The sequence below is a fragment of the Pelodiscus sinensis genome, chromosome 6 (genome assembly GCF_049634645.1).
Source record: "Pelodiscus sinensis isolate JC-2024 chromosome 6, ASM4963464v1, whole genome shotgun sequence".
NCBI classification, from domain to species: domain Eukaryota; kingdom Metazoa; phylum Chordata; order Testudines; family Trionychidae; genus Pelodiscus; species Pelodiscus sinensis.
In genome coordinates this window covers 9,141,002-9,160,009 of record NC_134716.1, presented here as the reverse complement: position 1 = coordinate 9,160,009, position 19,008 = coordinate 9,141,002, and the positions used below count along the sequence as shown (strand labels likewise).

Here is a 19,008-nt window from a genome sequence, read left to right as displayed (position 1 = left end):
GAGCATGTGCTTAAAGTGAAAAACATGCTTACGTGTCTCGGGGCTCAATCCAAAAACCATGGACGTCAGTGGAGATCTTTCCATTGATGTTAGTGGGCTTTGGATTGGCTCTTGATGAAAGGGAATGGGAATACTCATGGGCTTATAAGGAAGGGCGCACTTAAGTGCAGGGGCAGATATAGGGCAGGGCGAGCGGGGCAGCCTCCCCGGGCCCTGCACTTCAAGAAGCCCCGTGCATGCGCCGTGGCAAAGGGGAACCCCGTGAAATTGTGCTGCCCTGGGCCCCACAAAATGGTCATCTGCCCCTGCTTAAGTGTGTTGTTGAATTAGTCCTACTCCTTCACAATGCTGCATAGCTGTGTTAGAGAGTGCTGATTGCTAGAAGTAGTGGGTAAAAGGTTTCCTCTTGGAACACAAGAGATTAGAATGCAAATAGATTTACAATAAACATTACTTGTTCCCCAGACAATTGCATATTTTGTGGCTCCTCTTCCCTTACTTATCTGATACACAACCTAGTTGGCCACCTGCCAGCCTCCTTGCCTTCTTATTATTTCAGTTTTGTTTAGTTAAAAATCATGCCCCCCCTCTCCCTTCCCCTCTGTCTGGGCTACCCACGGTGACCATGGTAACTATCAATTTGTGAATCAGCTAGTTTGATCCTCAAGCTTTAGCAATAACTTAAGCAGCATTGTGTGGTATCTTCAGTCAAAAGTAAAAGGCAGGGGAGTTGTGTGCAGAAAAAAAAGAGCAATGAGGATTTATTTTAGACTAATAACATCTTACAAATATCTTGGGAGTTTCAGCTGAAGTATCCCAAAACAGCAGTCTTTTGGTTCTGAGTTAGTCAACTCCCATTATGCGAGGTGCTGGACAGAGGCGCTCACGTTCTGCCCAATACAAATCATTTATACTAATAAAATATTAGAGACCAGCTTGAAGCAAACCTCTGTGTCTTGAATTCACTGGTGCTCTGGAAAAGTTTAGGATCCAGTACACAACCACCTGGCAGAGTGCATCCTGTCCCTCAGAGGCCTGGGCCTTCTGCTGGGACTCCAGGAAACTGCTCCTGTGATGCTGTGTGTCAAAAATTTAGTCCACAATTTTCAAATCTGGGTACCTAAAGTGAGGCTTCTAGGTAGATATTTTTAAGCCCGAAGGTTGCTAAGAGCACCTGTCCCACTAATTTAGGTGAAATGGGTGCTCCTAAATCCCTTGGGCACTTTTGCTACTGTTTCCCCTAAATCCCATATTTAGGCTCATAACCACAAGTGGCCTGGTTTTCAAAAGCTGTTGCTGCTCTCAGTGATGGTCCTTGGGCCAACGAGCCATGTGACAAAATCATAGAAATGGAAGGCTGGAAGACACCTCCAGGGGTCATCAGATCTAGCTGGAGGATGTCTTCAGAGAAGCCACTATGGGAAAGCAGAGGGGCAGGTGGCTTGTACAGAAGTTTGGCCCAAAGTAGATATTGTTGATTAGGGATGTTCAACAATTGGAAACAAAGGGACATGCGAACCCTATGCCTTCTGAATTGTTTGCCATGAGCATTTTTGCTGAGAGTGAATCCTATGCTGCCTGAAAATTGCCTTTCTGATCAAAGGAAGAAAAGTCCATTGTCTTCAGAAGTCCTTTATATGTTATTTAATACTTGTAGTATCTAGCAACAGGGGAGTATCCCTTTAAATAGTTTGCAAGCCCCTGTGGGGTGCTTACCATGCTCTCTGTTCTAGAAGTGGCGAGAAATCAAGCCGAATAGCAGCCTGTGTCTGTCGTGAGGCCTCGCACGCTGTGGTTAGTCAGTAAACACGATGTGTTCCCCAGTAGTTCTGTCGTATGTTCTGCAAGAGCAAAAGTCATAGCGATCGTCTCACCCCTAGGCCCCTCCCAGCCCTCACTGATTATGTACCTCCATGGGGTCTGCGGTTGGTTTGTCAGGTGTTTGGCATCTTTCTCGGGGCACAGCGGCATTGCAACAAAAGCCCTGCAATGAGTCTCAGCGCCCAGCTGGTCAATGGGGCACGAGAGCTCACCGATGTTTGGGCTCAGGCTGATGTGAAACCCCGCGAGGGGAGTGGGTCTCAGAGCTTGGGCTGCGGCCCGTGAGCCTGAGTCGGCTGACCCAGGCATGGAGACTGGTGGGCAGTGATCGTCTATTGCAGTGCAGATTACTCCGCATGGCTGCAGACAATGCCTCGTTTGCAGTGCCTATGGGCTTGGCTCACCATTGAGTCGGATGGGAGTGCCGTTTGACAAGCACCAAGTGCTTTTGTAAGTCCCATGCCAGGTGCATGGAAAGTGTTACAAGGCCTAGTCTTGGTCCCAGCAGTATCCCAGCCAGATGCCGAGCTGGGGGTGGGGAGGACAGCACTGTTACCTACCTGCATAAAGCATACCAGGACCCCTAATGGCACACCATTCCCAGGAGCGGCGGCACAGGGCAGTTGTCAGCCCTGGGAAACCATGCTGGGGAAGCATCCAGCATCCCTATAAGGCCAGGCTCTTTCCTGGCTTATGGAAAGGTGAGGAGAGGTCTCAGAGGGGTAGCCATATTAGTCTGTCAGCTTTTTAAAAAAACAAATAAGTGTGGCACCTTAGAGGCTAACAAAAATATATGTATAGTACCACGAGCTTTCGTGGGCACAACCCCCGTCTTCAGATGAGATGGGGGAGAAAATGCATGGGGCGTAGTGGCAGCGGAGATGAGGCCCTCAGGCTGTCCCCTGAGAACTGGAGGGGAAAGCCCCTTAATGACACCTCCTCCCCACCATATAACAAGCTCATGATTATTTCAAGAGGCTCGGACCCTCCTCTTCCTCTTGTTCCCATCAGAACCCTAGAGCTGTGGTAATTTCTGCTCCTTCTGTGTCTGGTGTGTTGATGGGGGCTGGGCCCTGGGGGAGGGGTCTAGAGCTGCTTCTGAGGGGAGCCCCTTTCCACCTCTTAGAGACTGGCTCCACTCTCCTTCATCTGCCATCCCAGAACTACTGGGGCAGTCCTACCAAGCAGGCGGCTGGGTGTAGAGGGAGCGTATGCAGCCTGTTGAGGCTTATGAGGCCTGGGCTGCCACATAACAGGCTTCAGGCTTATAAAAAACAAGCTTAAAGATAGTGGATGGAATAAAATTATAGTGGTACCATAAAAACATATTACTCTTTTGTAATAGATAGTAAGAGCCTGAAAGTCCACAATAGGGTCTGTTATCAACCCACTCCATCCAGCACCCTCCTGGGATGCTGAGGAGAATTTGAGAAACGAGCACCCTGGGCCGGATTAAGATCTTTGTAATCCCTGGGCACTCTCCTAATTGTAGGCCTTTAAATTAGGTTATATATAAATAGATAAGGAAGAAATGCACTATCACCTATACGCCTAATATTTAATTGTATTTTATACCTGTAGATTGTTTTGTTGACTAAAGATAGCAAATTATTAAGTTTGATTTAGCAGTTTTCTTATTTTCAAGTCAATTGTGAATTTTTTTGAGGTCCTAAATTTTTTATAGGCCCTAAACTTAATCCGGCCCTGCGAGCACCGAGTATCTTCACTTGAATCCTGGGCTCCCATCAGCTCAGACCATCTCTGTTGACTACACTACGTCTCTGGGCCTGATCCCAAAGAGAGTAGAAAGCCCTGTGGTGGGAGAATTCCAACGGAGTAGCATTTCACGCCCACTTTGCAGCGTATACCCAACCACCCCTGGGTCAGGCAGTGGAGAATCAGGACCAATATGCAAGGGAGTATTTTGTTTTAACCGCTGAGCTAGTTCATTAAGGCAAACTCTGGATGTTTCTTCCTACTGTTTTTTTCTGCTCAATGCACCAATCCTCTTCCCATTCCTCCATCCCAAGTCAAAGGCCTTGTATTGCTCTGTCTGTTTAATTTACTTTATTCAGCAAGACGTTTTTAACTCCGGGGCAACATCAAAATGACCCCGTATTGATCCCATACTGGAAATACTATTCTAGAGTTCCAATAAAAGTGTGTTAATAGTTTCATAGGGCTTTGCCGTTTCAGTGACTTCATTTCTCATTATTTCTACTTGGGCCCACGTAAACACTTCCAAGTTGCTGTAAGCCCAACTAATTAAAGAGTCTAACAAGGTTTCATTGTTTTGATTTTTGTTTGTTTTCTAGCATACTCGACCAAACTCAACAAATTTCCTGTCTTCAATTTTGACGACGACCTGAAGTATCTGTGTATCAGCGCGGTGAGCCCGAACACTACGAAAGCTACTCTCTATGCTCTAAACGTGTGGAGATACTGGTGCATGACAAAAGGACTTAAAGACTACATGGACATCACTAAGGTAAACATGGTGAAATCATTAATGACCAGTCCTCTGGTCAAGTCAGACTGGTGCACGAATGGGAGAGACAAAGATGAGAATTGAAACCTTCATGATCTCAGTATTAGGGGGCCAGCCCAGTCCCCAGAATAAGCCTGTCTAATCAGACTTCTCTAATTTACACCTTGTTGCCTCCAGCCCCTTGGAGCTGTTCCAGCAGCCTGGGATGGCCTAGGTACAGGGGACTTCTGGCCACACCCTATTTTGCCTGGCCACACCCCTTGTGCTTGCAGCCCCAAGATGGCAGGATATTCATGTCCTTGTTCAAAGAATATACAGGCAACCCCCCACTTGTGACGCGATTAGTTCCCGGGAAAGCGTTGCAAGTCGGGGGCATCGTAACTCAAACCCTCATTGACAATAGGCACCGTGCACCGTCGTAAATACGGGCCAAGGATGTAAGTCGGGAATTTTCGACCCTTCCGCACTTTAAAAAATAGTTGTCAGTGCGGGGAGTTGCAGCTTGGGCGGTCGCAACTCGGGGGTTTCTTGAATATATATACATTTTATATATATATATTTTAATCTAAGGGGCTTTATTTCTCTCTTCGAGTCAGGCAATAAGGTTCCAGCCGTGCAAGCATTTAAGCATGTGTTTGACTTTAAGTCCGTAGTTCTACTTAGATGTTTCAAGGTAAGCATGTGCTCTGCTAGAATGGGCTCGAAGAAGTTGTCTTGTCTGAAGTGATACAGAAAACAGTAAAAATAACCCTGAAACACGGATAAAAATCCACTCGGTGACCAAAGCGGTAACGGGGACTTTAGATACCCGCACTTAGCGCCAGTGGGGCTGACAGCTTCCTTGGGCCTCTGGGTAAGGTGTGTGCACCTGGAAGGAGTGGGAGCTCGGTCGAAAGGGTGGAGCTGGAGCTAGCCTTGGGGCTCCAGCAGCGATTTAAAGAGCCCGGGGCTCTGGCCACCACCGCTTCTGCAGTTGTAGCAGTAGCTGGAAACCCCGGACTCTTGTGAATCACCTGCCCCTGGGGCAGTTACCCCTTTTGCCCCTCCCCCCTGCCGTCTGCAGGCCTGCCTAGGACAATGGTACAGAGTTGAGACAGCCTTACAGCTGATCCAATGGAGCGCCTGGAAGATGTGTCTCAGCAGCCTGCTGGCTGGTTAAGGGGAGGGTTTTGTCTGTTGTTGATATGGATGACAATGTGCGTTGGGCATCTGAGGCACGTCAATGGCATCCCAAGGATGGGATAGAACATTAGAACGCCAAGGACTGCTTGTCCCACTGCTGCCTGTAAGGCCAGGAGTGTCTGGTTTTGGTTTCAAAGGTGCCCATTTTAAGGAGGTAGCTGCCCTTTGGGCTTGCATCTGTTTGCATCATTTATAGATGTGTTTGCAATCCAGAAATGGAAATGAGAGCCCTAGAATCAGCCCTCTGCAGGCAGGTTAGCAGAGTCTGATTGCAAGTATGACACATGGTGGCCCAGATAAGGGCTTGTGATCACAGACAAAGGGCCCCTGCATGCTTCGTAATTCTGTGACTCTAGGAATCAAAGGCAATATTGTACATCCATCCCGCCTGTTATCGCAAGCATCTCATTATAACCAGCTTAAAGCTTTCCTTTAATTATGAGGTTTATAGAGGCTGTAAGTATATCTCAGTGGAAAGGAGGACTGGAAAACTTCTGTGGCTAGAGCTTGAAAGGGAAAAATGTAGAATATAAGGCAGGCATTGTACAGGTTAAACCTCTCTAGTGCAGCACCCTCAGGACCTGGCTGGTGTCAAACCAGAAAATTTGCTGGACCATGTGAGGTCCATATTGTCTAGCAGCATTACCAACACTTCCACTGCTTACTGGGCTCTTAGAAGATGTTTAGGGCTAAATTAGAGCTAAATAACAGCACAGAACATTGAGAGCCAGGACTGGTGGCTGTAAACAAACTTTATGAGACCGCAGGAAACTCGGCCACACCCGTGATAAGTGGACACCTGGCTAACTAACATCATGCCGAACCACAGATGTTGCAGGACCAGAGAGGTTCCACCTGTGCTTCTAACATCAGGATATATTCATGTCAGGTGAAATCCTGATCCCAGTGAAGTCAAGGGCAATACTGCAAACTGCCATTGACTTGAATGTGGCCAAGATTTCACCTTCTGTTGCTTCAGTTGCTGGGGTTGGCATTCTGGTGTTGTAGTAGGTGGGGCCTCAATAGGGTGACCCAGATATCTTGATTTTATAAGGACAGACCCAATAGTTGGGACTTTGTCTTATATAAGCACCTATTATTCCCCACCCCCATCCTGATTTTTCACCCTTGTAATCTGATCACCTAAGGCCCTAAACATCAGAACCTGTCAGCTCTCTCACCTCACATTAATCCTGGTGCCCTAATACCGACGAGGTCCTCATCTCCCCAAAGCTCCCTAGCAGGGCAGTGCTAAGGACCTCCACTTTTTTATTCTATGCCACCTTTTTTTCTCCACATAGCCTCATTTCCCATTCCTATTTGTACAGCTTCTATAGCTTTGTATTCTCTTTGTAGTGATGCAAATACGCACCCTTCCTCTTCCAAAACAGCAAAGTTACTCCATGTGTGTCGGGAAGACAGGAGCATGTTGTATCTTGCACCCTTCTGTGCAGAGTGTAAAAATGATCTTGAACTTGGTTCTTCCCACTTAGTAGCATGTTTTATTGTCCAGAAGCAGGCTGTCTTGACAGCTAGAGAATAGAAATGGGCCTATACCACAGCTCTGGATCCAACGAGCGCTACGCTTTGGAGAAGTTTGAATCTGGATCTAGCTCCAGAACTGAAGTTCTCTGCTGGTCAATGGCTCAGACCTATAGCCTAGATGGGAATGTCACTGCTGTTTGGGAAAATTTGGCTCTCGATCCAAACTTATCAGTGCAGGCCTGTCACTGATAAAGAATTCAATCCCATGGATATAGTAACACTGACGTTCGTATTTTGCTTGTTGCAGATCCCAGCTATGAAGCTGAATGAACTCCTTGAGGACTTCTACATTACTGTGAAGAAAACAGATGGATCAGACTTCCTAGCCACGTCCCTGCATGCTATCCGCCGAGGCCTGGACCGGATTTTGAAGAATGCTGGGGTGGGATTTTCCATCACCAGCAGCACCTTCACTTCCTCCACCAAAAAGCTGAAGGAGAAACTCCGGGTGCTCAGCAAGGCTGGGATGTCTGGCGCTCGCTCTCGCAACATTGTTTACTTCTCCCTGTCCGATGAAGAAGAGATGTGGAGAACGGGATGCTTGGGTGATGAGAGTCCAGTTGCTCTACTGTCCACTGTGGTGAAATACAACAGCCAGTACCTCAACATGAGGACTTTGCAGGAGCATGCAGACTTAATGTACGGGGACATTGAACTACTCAAAGATTCGCAAAACAGGCCCTTTTTTGCCCGAACAGACAGTGTAAAACGAGAACACAGGGTGAGCTCCAACAAAGTGTGTTATGGCCAGATATACCACGAGCACTCCAAAGGACACAAGTTGTGTCCCTACTGCCTCCTTTATAAGTACATGTACATCCACCGGCCCCCAACCCAGATGGAAGCCAAGTCTCCTTTCTACCTGACTGCCCGGAAGGAGATTAGCGGCATGGGAAACGTGTGGTACGAGGAACAAAGGATGGGTCTCCGCTCCCTGAGGGGGGTTGTCCCAAAGCTGGCTAAAAAAGTCAAACTTGACCACTGTGAAAACTTCACTTTTGTTTCATTCACTCAGGCTTCCAGAAAGTTTGGCTCTCTGAACTCCTATCAACAAGTCTGACATCCGTGTTCCAACGCCATCCATTTGTTCAGTCAGTTGGACAAGAAGGGGACTTCTTTCAGTAGCCAGATCTCTATAGACATCAGAAAGATGCTGACCTGCTAACAACTCGCTTTGATCCTGATTGAAGCAGCTGCTACTGAGAAAAAAATGAGCTCTTTTCCAAATGAATGTTAATATATATTCTATTACGGAGACAATATACTGCAGCATATACAAGAATACTACAAGAGTGAGGAAATCAGTTAATTACAGTGCCTTTTAGCACAGGTTTTTCTCAACAGCTACCACGTTAAATTGGTCCAGAAATAAAACTCCCAGTAGGTCAGTAGCTTTAGTACATTGTGAAAAAAGTAAGTTGCTATTGAATAATAATTTTCAGAACTGGAAAGAGAGATTGGCAGATACATTAACTATTTCCTGGGGAAATATTGTTTTTTGTTTGGTTGATGGATAGAGCCTACTTTGGACAAGTAAGCAACGTGACGTCAGGGAAGATCCTGCTTATGGCAGCTCTCTGTGGTGGTTGTCACCTGCTCTCCATTGTCAGCTGGGGCAATTTTATGAAGTCAGATTCATGTACAAACAAGCTTTTGAGAACTATATGTCCCACGCAGTGGGTGACCTGTGCGATCGTGGGTTTTTCTCCCAAGTCGGGCTTGGATGAAGGGAGCTATTATCAAAGACTGGTAACTCTTGAAGCAGAAGTGCCTATGTTTTATTTCATAGTTACCATACAAAGGTTATTTTCTTGTGAACCGTTCTTAGATTTTTCCCATCTGGGTTTCATACCATGAAGATGGATATTTTTCCAATATACAGCAATTTACACTGGATCTGTAAATATTGCTAGTGGTGATTCCTGGATTTATTGAACAACAAACAAACATGGTTACAGCATCATCTGAGGACAGCTTTTTCAGACATTCATTTATAAAGTTAAGTCTTCATTCTTAGAAAATGCCAACTAGTGATTTTGGGTGCCCTGCTTTTGAGACCCCCAAAAGGATCTGATTTCAGAGGATGCTTACTCAGCATTGTCTGAAAGTCAGGTTCCTTTAAATTGTCTCAAGTTGGGCACCCAAACACTCAAAATCACTAGTCATTTTTGTAAAATTTTGGTCTAAACTTTCAGGGTTCAATCCAGCTGCCATTAAAGTCAATGGGAAGATCCCTATGGACTGAAATGGGAGGCTTAGCGAGTCCTTATGTCATAAGAAGATACATCATGGAAGACCTGCACCTATTTTAGGGAAGTCGGAGTTTTACCATGCATGGCTCATTGTTCTAATACAAATGATCCGGCTGTCATCTTCCAATATATCACAAAGCTGTGACATTATTATGGAATCAGGGGACATATCAAGCAAATGACAGAAGCATTTGTATACCAAGATTGTGTTACGCCTTTAAATCATAGCTCAAGACCTATAGTTACGTGAATACAAATAGTAAAAAAAAAAAATCTGGCTTTATTTTTGGAAGATTCACCCTCACGTTGCTAGTACATTTCTAGCAAGAACTTGATTTCTAGTATGTTAATTATCCATGAGTTCTAAAATATAGTTTTACTTTTGTATTTTAAATGTGTGCGCACAGCATTAAATGTTGTTTTAGTTTTAAGAAAGTCATTCACTGGATCAGGAAAGCTAGAGCAGCGTTAGCAAGGGAAATATTTGTCATAAGCAGTGTAGCTTATTTTCCTCCTTCTGTTCCTTACTAAGGACCTGATCCTGTAGGGCCCAAGTACCCTTCACTCCCACTAGTCTGCAGGGCGAGTTGAAGATGTTCATGACTAGTCATGATCAGATTCCTAGTAAATGTAGTGGGAGAGCTGTTAGGACCTTTGGTTACGCTGTTTTTCTTTCAGAGACGTATACAATGTAGCGTGATGTATATTTCGGAGTACTGTTGGTGCTGATGTCTAAAAGAAAACCTGCATTTCTCTAAACACTGTACCTCTTCTGAGTTTACATCATTCTCTTTTATTTGGCTGACTCTGGGAAAGGGAATTTCAGTTTTGTCAGTTCTCTGAAGCTAATCTTCATGTAGGAGTCTGGCCCGTAAGTGACTGTATATGCAGTTACGCTGTAGCATCACAAAGGCATTATAGCAAATAGCTGGACATTACTGGAAAAAGCAAACGCTCTATTTATATAGTAGGGTTATTTTTCCTTTGAAAGAGTTTTTTGTTTTGTTTTGTTGTTTTTGGCTCTCATATCCACCTTGCACCTTTTGTGCAGTCAATTGCGCCTCTACACAGTCAGTGCAAAATACTGACAGATTAGTAGCATAGTACACCTCTGCCCAGATAGAAATGGTACCCCAAGGTTCAGGGCAGGGCTGAAGAATTTACTCTTGGAAATGTCAGTTTTAATGGCAAAGTTTTCAAATCTAGGTGTGTAAAGTCCAGCTTTTCAATCCACAACCAGCACCTAACTCGGTGGCCTAATCTTCAAAGATACTGCACTTCTGCAGCTCCCTTGAGAGCTGATGTTGCTCTGCAATTTCCAGGATCAGGCACTGGGAGAAAGCGTCACTATTAAAAGTATTAGGGGAGAGATTTCCAATTGCACAAAGGGACAGTAGGTTCCCATTGACTTTCACCTAATTCTCCTTTTTGCCTTGGAAACTCTCACCTGTGCAGTCTAGTTGCATTAGTGGAATGGAAGCTTTTGTTCTTCAGTTCTTTGCTTAATTTAAAATCTGCGTTAGTTATAACTGAACACCAGTTTCTTTGCCCATTAGTGGATAAGGCTGAATATTTGCACTGAGCTAAATGTGACTGCTTATAGCAGAATTTGGTTAACATTTTGTTAATTCTCTTCAGAACTCCCTTGGGACAGAAAAATTGCATTTCATTACTGTGTTCTAGAACTCTCTCCATCAAGAGAAACTAATTCACAAGTATTATCTGATAAGGAAAAATCCTACTTCTTTGCTTTGAAAGTGATTAGTGCTAATAATTTTTTTTAGTACTAGTATAGATTTCTCCCTCCCCACACACTCATACAAAACTCATGGCATTAATAGCCATAATTTGAATTAAATGATGTTCCTCTGTCCTACCATGTGAACCTGTATTATCCAAGGAAAGTATTTATCCTGTTTCTGATCTGCTAGCAGTGAAGATAAGCTTTTTGTGTTTTGCAAACTTTGGTATTATCTACATTTGAAAAGCAAACAGAGCAGTGAAGGCCATATAAGCTCAAACTGGCAGTGAATCACCCAGCGTGTTATCCTGCCTTTAGCCTATCCATCTGATACCTGACACTTCAGAGAACTTCACCCATAATGCCCCTGTGTACCACTAAGCTTTTTCTAGAGATTGTGTGAGAAAACGCTACCCTATGAACTGAAAAAAAAATTACCTAATGCTTTTGTGAAGGAAAATCTGTCTTGATCTTGTTTAACAATGTCTTTTTTTATGTTCTTATGTTAGACAGTTTTGTGGCTCTGTTCTGATTTATTATCAGTATTTGCTCTGAAATAAAAGCAATATTCATCTTTGCAAAATCTGAAAAGTGACTAAATATTTCAGAATCTCTAGGGGTGTTTAAGCAGAATCTCTAGGGGTTTTTTCTTTTGATAGTTTATAATCAATTTTAAAAAATTATTTGCTTATTCCCTAAAGTTTCTCTGTGGTACAGTCCGTAAAAGATTTTCATTTTGTCTTTTAACCTTTAGAATTAATGATACTGGAGCCACTGTTACTGATTCAAATAAATTTAATTTTTAAAAGTATCAAATATAGGCTCAGGTTATTGTTATTTGTGTTATAGTGGTGTATAGAGGCCTCATATGAGATTGGGGCTACAGGATGCTGGGCAGTGCCCATACATTGTCCATGTTGCAAATGGCTTGCAATTGAAATAGACAAGAAATGAGAAGTTTAAAAGGCACAGAGATTGGAACTGACTTCCACAAGGTCAGACCACAGATCAGGAGGAATAAAATCCAGGTCTCTGGAGTCACAATCTAGTGCCTTATCCCCTGGGCCATGCTGTCACTCTTGCATTTCTTCTGCATTCACAAAGTTACACTTCCCAAAGAATTTCAGGCCAGAGTGTAGCAGCAAATTAGTATCATTCTAGACCAAAAGCAGGAATAAATGGAAGTACTAAGATGGTATCAGAGGGGACTGCAATTTAATTTTTCCATGTTGATAGTGTTGCCAGATACTTTCACAAAAAATACCGAACATGGTGGGGGAAAAAAATTGGCTGAGGAAAAAAAAATGAACACAAAAAAAGAGTCACTACTGCACCTTGAAATCTCTATGCTCCATGCTCCTCCACCCCCTCCCAGACACGGCAGGGGAGGAATGTCCCATTTTACATGTCCAGTATTTTCTGTTTGTTTTTTTTTTACTGGACTGTCCAGGCAGATACCAGAGTGTCCGGGCCAATACTGGACACCTGGCAACCCTACATATTGTGAGTCCAAACTCATATTAGATCAGTGAGGGACAACCTAGGCTAGTGAGGGGGTTGCATGAGTGGCCCTTCATCTCAGTGGGCCACAAGATTGTTGTAACCAAGACAGGCTCCCAGGATAGGGCAGTTTTGCTAACTGCACTTGGGTACCTAGCATGTGTGGGGGCAGTGCTGATGGAACAGCAGTGCTTTGATTGGATGCAGCGGGAGTGCACGGCTCTCACAGTCACTGTTGTGTGCCATCAGCATCCACCTCATTTCCCGTGCCCTGGCTTGACATGTGTATCATTTTACTAACACTAGTAGGAAAAAACCTAAGTGGCTGAAAACCAGCAGGATCTGGCAACCCTGCACATGGGCAACGGTAAACAAAGTGTCTTGTGGGCCACACATAGAACCCAAATAGCGACAAGCTGCATTTGTGCATCTGCTGGTGTTTGTGAAAGCCCCAGAGCTGGGCGCTGTGCCAGAGCAAGGAATGCGGAGCAGGCCACGGGTGAAGTTACTGCCCAAAAGCTCTGTTCCTTGGGAGACTGTGGTGCTGGTGCCGAGCTGTGGCAAGGAGCGCCCAGCACAAATGGAGTGGGGGGAAGGTGGCTTTTCACCACACTCCTTCCTGAGGCCGCTCGGATGCTGGGCCCGTCCCTGGCACCGATTAAGGTGCTTGCAGCCACTTCAATTTATCCTGGGTGCTGAGAGCCCCATTTGGCCCTTCCAGCAGCCAGAGATCATGGGGCACAGAGGCAACCAGGCCATACTCACTTTCCCGCCCAAAACAGGAAACCCCAGTGGCCTGTTAGGCTGGTTTCTGGTCAGCTTTGTGCTGTCACCGCATACAGGGGAATGCGTTTTAGGTTTCCAAAGGGCTCGCTTGCTCATATTCTGGGTTCTGCTCTGTGCTTGTTCAGAATGCTGCTAATGTAGACGCCCTTCAGAAAGTCAGACAGAAAGACCTTCAATGTATATTTCATGTGATTCCCTATGGAAAAGTTGCCATTAAAATTCCTCTTCTATCGCTGTATCCCCACAGGTGGCAAATGCTGACTTTTGAACCAGGGCCACTGCACAATGCTCTGCTTTAAAAAGGAGATGAACAAGGTTCATTTGTTCAGTGATTATTTTTTTTTAGTTTGCCCTCTTCCAAATCGATCGTCTTCGTTTCCTAAGGGCTGTGTCCTGCTCTTGATGTGTTGGGCACCGTGGTGACGGATTTCAAAGATCATAAGTGACTAGCAAGAGCCCTGTGTCTTGGGTGATCATCTTGGGGGTCTGATTTTTCCGAGAGGCCTGCAGATGGGAGGAGGGCGAAGTGGACAGCTGCCCTGGAGCTTGGCAATTCCAAAGGGCCCAGGGTTCCTGGCTGCCATTGCTGCTCCTGCAGCCCTTTAAATCCTCGCGGGAGCCCCGTGCAGCACTGAGGGGTGGCTGAGAGGGCGTGGCGCAATGCAGCACTGAGTGCTGGTGGCCCAAGCCCTGCCCCTTTTACCTGAGGCCACACCCCTTCTGGAAACAGAGCCACCCCCTTCCCCCACCTTATCCAAGGGCCCAGCAATTCTAACAACCCACCTCCCTGTTTTCAGAGAGTTTATTCAGGCCCTTCTCAAGTGTCTCAAGTAGGGCCCACCAACACCAAGATATCCAAATGCAGTAAAGTCTTGGCAAGGCTGGGAATTACTCCCATTTCGGAGTTATGTGCATTAAACTCCTAATCAAGCTGGGATGATAGACCTAAGTGCTTTATAGTCAAGAGATCTGGGTTTACTAGCAGAACTTCCTTTGCAGCAGCATGTTCTGGGAATCCTGAATCCTGATGACAAAGTCCAGGGGCTTTTAAGTTCCTCAGTGCCAAGGCACTAGGTCAACATGTATGTTATGCAGATTAGAGCACTATCTCTATTCCAGACGTGTGTTTGTCTCTGCACAGTGTTTCCTTTTTAAAGAGTGTCCTTTTGGTGGTTGGACATGCAAGGACATGATGCCAGGAAAGCATCTGGGTCGGTGTAGTGACTCCCCTGGGTCTAGATTAAAGCGAACCAGTGTTTTTAGTTTTGTTCCAGCAACTTGTTTTTTCAAGTTAATTTAAGAAATCCTGTCCGTTTAATTAAGAAAGCTTTTTGTTGTTTGGCAGCCTTTTAGACACTCAGAATGCTAATTTTAATCCTTCTTGTTTATTATTATTTATTTGCAATGTTGTTGTAGCCGTGTTGAGTCCAATTGAGGAGAGAGACAAGGAGAGTGAGGTGATAGCTTTTATTGGACCAAGGACACACTTCCCAGAGCAATCTGGATATCTTCTCCAGTCCTGAAGAAAAGCTCCGTGAATCTCAAAAGTTTGTCCCTTCCACCACGAGAAGTTGGTCCAATAAAAGATATCACCTCACCCAGATAGTCTCTATTATGCCTTATTTAGATTCTCTAAAAAATACTCTGCTGTTAGACAACTCAAAGCCTTCTGTGTGGCAATGAGTCCTCATACAAGTTATTAACAACATACCAGCTCCCTAGACATGTGGAAATGTGTGTGCGGGGGGTACATATACTCACGTGTACCTGTCACCAAGAGCCAGAAGTAACAACGTCTAAGTTCATTGTATAAGACAGTATAATGGAGTAAATGCTGTTTGATGTAAGCAGAAGGAAATGAATGCAGAGCAGGTTAGAAGGGTAGCAAATGTGGGGAAGGAGCTGGGTTGCCAGGAGATTTTGACATTGATTTAAGTGGTGTTAACCAGAGATAAATTAGGTGAGAGTAATAAAAAGTTTGTTATAAAAATTAATAAGTAACTGGCAATATGGAAAAAGAGCATTTCGCTGATTGGCTGAATCTCCCCGTCAATCACAGTAGCAGAGGGGGGGGGTCAATTTTCCAAACATTCTATTTGAACAACATCTTTCAAATCCTCCAATCCGGATATCCTGGCTGATTGGAAATGACAGTTACAGGAAGAATTTAACATACAATTTATTTTCAGTAACACTCAGACGTTGCCTTTCAATCTAGTAATAAAACACAGAGTAGTTTATCATTTTCTTTCTGAAGCACATTTATCTTCTTTTTCACAGATATTCCATGATGCAAGGAAGAATTTCCATGCACACATCACTGCCCTCCTCCCAATCCCTGGTACTTGTTTTCTGTCTGACTCTTTTTCTCTCTGGCTACGTCTAGACTGCGAGCCTCTTTCGAAAGAGGCTTTTTCAAAAGATACTTTAAAAAAAGCTTCTTTCGAAAAAGAGCATCTAGACTGCAACCTCTTCTTTCGAAAAAGCGAGTCGCTTTTTCGAAAAAGAGCACCCACGCAGTCTGGATGCTCTCTTTCGAAAAAGCCCTGTTTGCATTCAAGAACACCTTTTTTTGAAAGAGCACTTTCGAAAAAAGGCGTTCTTCCTCGTGAAATGAGGAGTACCGCCATCGAAAGAAAAGCCGCATTCTTTCTATTTAATTTTGAAAGAACATGGCTGTAGTCTAGACGCAGGTGAAGTTTTTTCGAAAAAAGGCTACTTTTTTCAAAAAAAACCCTGCAGTCAAGACACATCCTCTGTGTCTCTCACTTTCTCTCAATACAATGTAAGAGTCAAGGTGACAGATAGCTTCAAATACTATAGTTAGTAACACTGATTTTTTTAAGGAATAAATATATTTAATACATGGAGGGTTTTTTAAACACTCCTAGCATATTGACCTAAAATATTCTAATGCTTCTATTTGCGTCATGTGTATTTTACAAAATATATAGAAAGTGACCTAGACATTGCTTTCTGCTTTAATGCACTGGAAATCTTCCCAGTCCTACTTCAGAGCACAAGCAACCAATTAACATCACAAATGATTTTCTTGTATTTTCTTTGATTTCTCTCTTCTGCTCATATACTGACTCCTGATATGTGTATTCATTTATATCTATAACCTATTTCTGCACATTTCTACAGATGAGCAGGTTTGCAAGAAGGTGTGCTTCAGTTTTGGAACATGCCACTTAATCCCGCTATCCAGATGGGCGAAAATAAAAAAAAAAAGTTAACGGTCTTATGGTGAAGGCGTCATCAAAGCCATTGAGCTAAAGCCTGGATCATTGCTTGTCTGTCTGTACAAGGGCTGCAAGCCAGATTTTGCCTTTGGCTTTGTCCATGGGGGTGTTGTGTGTGAGCCTGCAAAGGTATAACAGCTCTGCAGAGATACAAAAGCATTTTGAGAACACACAGCTTAGTGTCTAGGGGAGCGCAGCTCGAAGGCATAAAACCAGGGAACCAGCTGGGCACACAGAGCCAAGGACATTGGTGTCCTAGTGACTCTGGCACCGAGTCAGTTATCAACCGCTTTTTAATGCTGCTGAAAATCTTGCCTGAAGCTGCTCATCTTTCTGAAGATGCCGACCTGTGTTGGATCCCTGAACAGGATGCTACAGGGCCCACACAGCAGCTTGTCGGGGACCTATTCTACCCCAGCCGGATGTGAGTAAACTCTCTGGGCAGCCCTGGAATGAGTCCTCTGCAAGTCCGGGTGCAACAGTGGGATTACGGGCTTGGTGAATGCAGGTTCTACACTAGTGACTAGAGAGAGTGAGGTCTGACATGGTCAGCCCCTTCCCCATTAGCCACTGGGCAGACCGGAGGGCTGCAGGGTCTGTGCCTATTTGTGATGCAGAAGATGTAAGGCAGAGGTTCCCTAAGTGCAGGGTACCCCCCCTCTGGATGGGTAAGACTCGGTTATCGGGTGGGGAATGAAGACTGATGGGCCTTGCTGGAGGGCTGGGATCAAGCACGGACCCTGTCCAGCAGGGAAAAGGGATGGGACTCCATGTCAGTGGTCCCGGCTACCCCAGACCAGGCTCCCTGCCTGTCTTGCTCCCCCTCTGCAACAGAGAGCAACCGGAATCATCCTCCTCTGCTGGGCGTGAGTGGGGAGTCTGAGGCCGCACGGGGAGTGTCCCCAGAGTAGGGAGTGAGATGGGCAGGGAGACAGGTCCTGGCAGCTGACACTGCTCAACTGCTGCAGAGAGTGGGCGGCTTCAGTTGCCATGGCGTGAGCACTCCCTCACTTCCTCCTGGGGGTCCCAGGCACCCCTCCGTCCCAGCCCTGGCCCCCAGGGGTACTGAGCACCACTCCTTGGAAAGAGGGGGCTGCGCATGAAATAGGAATCTCTGAAAGGGAGCACAGGAAAAAAACGTGGACCACCTGGTCTCTCACTTCCCTGCCAGAGATCACATCTGTAGGGGCCCAGGAGCCCTGAACTGTGGGTTGTAGCACTGTTGGTGCTTCCTATGGGACAAAAGAAAGCGCTGAGCAAGTTGTTAATCAATTTGCACAGGCAAGACACTGCCTGTGATGGGCTTTGTGTTCCAAACAGGCCGGGAAGGGGTTAATCTGGGCCTGGGCGGCCAGTTAGGGTACTTGGCTGCACCTGCAGGCAGAACCAGGCTTAACTGAGCAGAAAGCCCAGGTGAGCAGGGAGTGGTTAGTATTAGCCAGGGAGCTAATGTAGTAAGAAGTTGCAGAGAGGACGTCTGCAGGCACTGCCTAGAGGTGGTTAAGAGTAAGGAGGAGATCTGAGGGAAAGGCAGTCCTGGGGTCTTGCCCTGAACTGGAAGCTGGGCAAGAGAGTGAGAAAGGTGGAGGAGCCCTGGGAAGCAGAGGACTCTCCTGAGGTAAGCCCAGAGAGAAGGTGGTAAGAAGAAGTGCAGAGAAACAGAAATGGGATCTGATAGTGTGTGGACTGGGATTGCTGGCCACAGGGCCGGATCCTGGAAAGATCCCGAGGGCAGGCCTGGGTTACCCTTCCAGCCACTGGAGTGGCAAAGGAGTTGGAGATACGGGACAGATGACTGAGGTGGTATCTGGACAGCTTGTCCAGTGGGACCTTGTTACCCTGAAAGTGACCGGGCGGGAGGGCAGAGTCAGGAGGGAGCGAGGGGCCACACCGTGAGCAACCAGTGGAAGGGGGCTGAGGGAGTGCTCCTGCTCTGACCAGCCACTAGGAGGCGCCCCGCTGGTGAGTAGAATCCCTTCTGTGTCTGCCTTTGTCATTCACAGCAACTGGGATATTTGTGTTTGGTCTGACTGGGCTATCTGGGCAGGGTGTGCTGTTGCTCAGGCTAATCTCCCCAGTGGGGGGAGGTGACTGCAAGAGCCTGCACCCCGTAGCGGTGAAAGAACGTGCTGCACAGTGGTGCACAACAGCCTAGTCGAAAGTGCTGGAAGTTTGGCAACAGCTAGAGAGTTGTCTCAGGGTGGAGTCAGCTCTAATTCAGGGCATTTAAAACAGCCAAAGGCAATTAATCCAAAGCAGGCTCTGACTAAAGGAGAGGAGCTGGACCTAGCCAGGCCGGGTGGGAAAGTGAGAGTCTGTGGGGCTGTCAGGAGAGGAGTCCTCTCCACAGGCCAGCCTCCATCACAAACACTCACCCTTCTGGAGGGGAAGGGCAGAAGAGGTGAGGTAGGACACCCAATATCATCTGCGGGTTTGAAGCATCCTTAT

The 19,008-nt window shown here is 45.8% G+C and overlaps 1 protein-coding gene across 1 annotated transcript in view; it reads left to right on the top strand.

The window, feature by feature from the left end:
• The window catches only part of KIAA1958 (KIAA1958 ortholog), a 128,706-nt gene extending 116,311 nt beyond the window's left edge, over positions 1-12,395 (top strand). The window contains exons 4-5 of the mRNA XM_075931888.1: positions 4,137-4,309; positions 7,284-12,395. Of these exons, the coding sequence (XP_075788003.1) occupies positions 4,137-4,309; positions 7,284-8,096 (986 nt within the window). The 3' untranslated portion in view covers positions 8,097-12,395. The remainder of the gene's footprint in view (positions 1-4,136; positions 4,310-7,283) is intronic.
• The last annotated feature ends 6,613 nt before the right edge of the window (positions 12,396-19,008 follow it).